General features: G+C 55.5%; 1 protein-coding gene across 1 annotated transcript in view; it reads right to left on the bottom strand.

Moving 5' to 3' along the window:
- The window catches only part of ZC3H18 (zinc finger CCCH-type containing 18), a gene marked incomplete at its 3' end in the record, with an annotated part of 38155 nt that overhangs the window by 1115 nt on the left and 35012 nt on the right, over nt 1-2028 (bottom strand). Inside the window, exons 16-17 of the mRNA XM_009869065.1 lie at nt 1784-1880; nt 58-154 (exon numbers count right to left, since the gene is read on the bottom strand). Coding sequence (XP_009867367.1) covers nt 58-154; nt 1784-1880 — 194 coding nt within the window. The remainder of the gene's footprint in view (nt 1-57; nt 155-1783; nt 1881-2028) is intronic.

The raw sequence follows: 2028 nt of genomic DNA, 5'->3' as shown, positions 1-2028 counted from the left end.
GGAGCGTGAGCCCCAGCCAGGCTCACAAGAGACTCGTGACCACGAGCAGGCACTGACCTGTCCGTCTGCGCAGGAGAAGGTTTCGGGTTCTGGCCTCTCTGTCGCTCTTGCTTGGGTGAAGAGAGTCGCCCAGTTGCCTTTCTATCGCGAGAGCCTGTCGGGAAAACAAAAGGGAGAGATGCTCATTGCCAAAGCGTGGGTTGCTACCCCACTGTCTCAGCAGTGCATGGACGCTTTCTTCAGACCGACCAGATCTTGGCAGCAAAAAGTCAAATCCACAAGCAGCATCCCCACTGTGTGACTGAACCATCGAGTCCAAACGGGGACTCGCCAGCAGCGGGGGACCTCGCTGGGGTCCTGCAACAGCATTATCCAGCTTTGCTGCAGTGGGTTTTTCCCAAATGCCGCTATCCCAGCGCACAGAGAGACAACTACAGCTGCAGATCTGGTCACGGCAAGGTGACAGAACAGACTTGGGGCTTTGTGCGGGGAACACGAGAGCGTGGGCTGCACACGCTGGAGGGTGCCTCTTGCTCAGTCCCAATTCAGCCAAGGGTACGCTTGCCGCTGGAAGGGGGTGTGAGGCTGAGTCGCCCTCGGGGCTCGCGTCCCATTTGCTGCTGCTCAAAAGTGCTCTCTAACAGACAGACAACCAACAAAATATATAATTACAGCTCCGTCTATCTATAAAATCAGCACAGTCTGCTAGGTGGGCCCATTCATTTGCCTGCAGCTCGGCAGCAGCTGTGAACTAGATCCCAGTGAACTTCAACCTCACCCAGTCCCTTCCCCGATGCCTTTGCAGGAGTCGAATGCAACGGGGCTATTAGCACAGAAATTTGTGCTGGCTGGCACCCAGAGTCAACAAGATACACCTACAGCCGAGACAACAGGGAAAACAACATCACGTGCCGACGCCGGCTTCTACGTCAAAAACCAGGCACCTCTGGTTGATGGTCCCCCCCCCAGGCCACTTTGGTTTTCAGCAGAGTGGAATTTAGGTCCCTCTCAAGGTTTTTCCGAGGTGCTGATGCCGCTGCTGAGGATTCAGACGTGGGAGGAGCACTTGGAAAGCCCATGTCTTTCTAAACATACGGGGCAGGCCAGGTTGTGTCACACACCAAGTGGGGAAATCGGCTCGTTTCGCAGGGCAGGTGATGCGGCCAATTATCGCATCCGTCCCCGAGCCTTGGCAGCCCGTGCTCCCTTTCTAAGCACTGTCCCAAGCCCTTCTCTCAGGACAACCGAGATGCGTCACGATGCACTGAAACACGAGGCAGAGAAGAACAGAAGGAAAACCCTACAACTTCCACAGCCACATTCAATGACTTCAGCAAAGAACAGGAGGCCACCGCGTGACGGACGTGTGCCTACAGCGGAGAAGAGCGTGCTGTGTCTTCGAAGGGAGGGCTTTTTTAAATTTCTTTTTTTTATCCTGCAGTGGACTTAGACATAGTGGAGCCAAGGTACGCGTAACATGTGCTGCAAGACAGCTAGGCAAGGCCAGGTTTGGCCTGCCCAAGGCTGACCTCACCTCGCTTACTGCATAAACCGGAGCGTCTCACCTCCGCCGTGTTTTTTCGCGGCAGGGACAGCTAATCCGCCCACGTTATCTGGTGCAAATCGCAGCCTCTGAGGTTTTGGAAGGACACACGCCTGCAATTAACCTCTCCAGCAAGTGGACTCTTGCGGCAGGGACTTTCACGGGACATTTTGTCGCTGGAGCACCGCCTCGAGCGGCGGAGCAGGAACCTGGCCAGGGCAGGAGTCCCCGATGTCTCACCTCTGTCAGGTGACAGGTTCACCCGTTTGGCTGGAGGAGAGCTTGGCCTGTCTTTGTCTGTCGGCTCGTATCTCTTCCTGCTTCCTTTGTCAGCTGCCTAAAACGGAATTAACACAGACAATGGGGCTGAGCAGCCACTTCCCTCTGGGGAGGGAAGCAGCAGAGATATTTCCCGGGCCCGTGCCACGCTGGCTGGCTCACGCAAGCGAGTTTCCTATTAAAAAAATCTTTGTGCATTCCAGGCC

This window comes from Apaloderma vittatum, unplaced genomic scaffold, assembly GCF_000703405.1.
Source record: "Apaloderma vittatum isolate BGI_N311 unplaced genomic scaffold, ASM70340v1 scaffold3915, whole genome shotgun sequence".
NCBI classification, from domain to species: Eukaryota; Metazoa; Chordata; class Aves; order Trogoniformes; family Trogonidae; genus Apaloderma; species Apaloderma vittatum.
The sequence above is the reverse complement of the archived record's forward strand: the minus strand, read 5'-3'. Positions and strand labels throughout refer to the sequence as shown.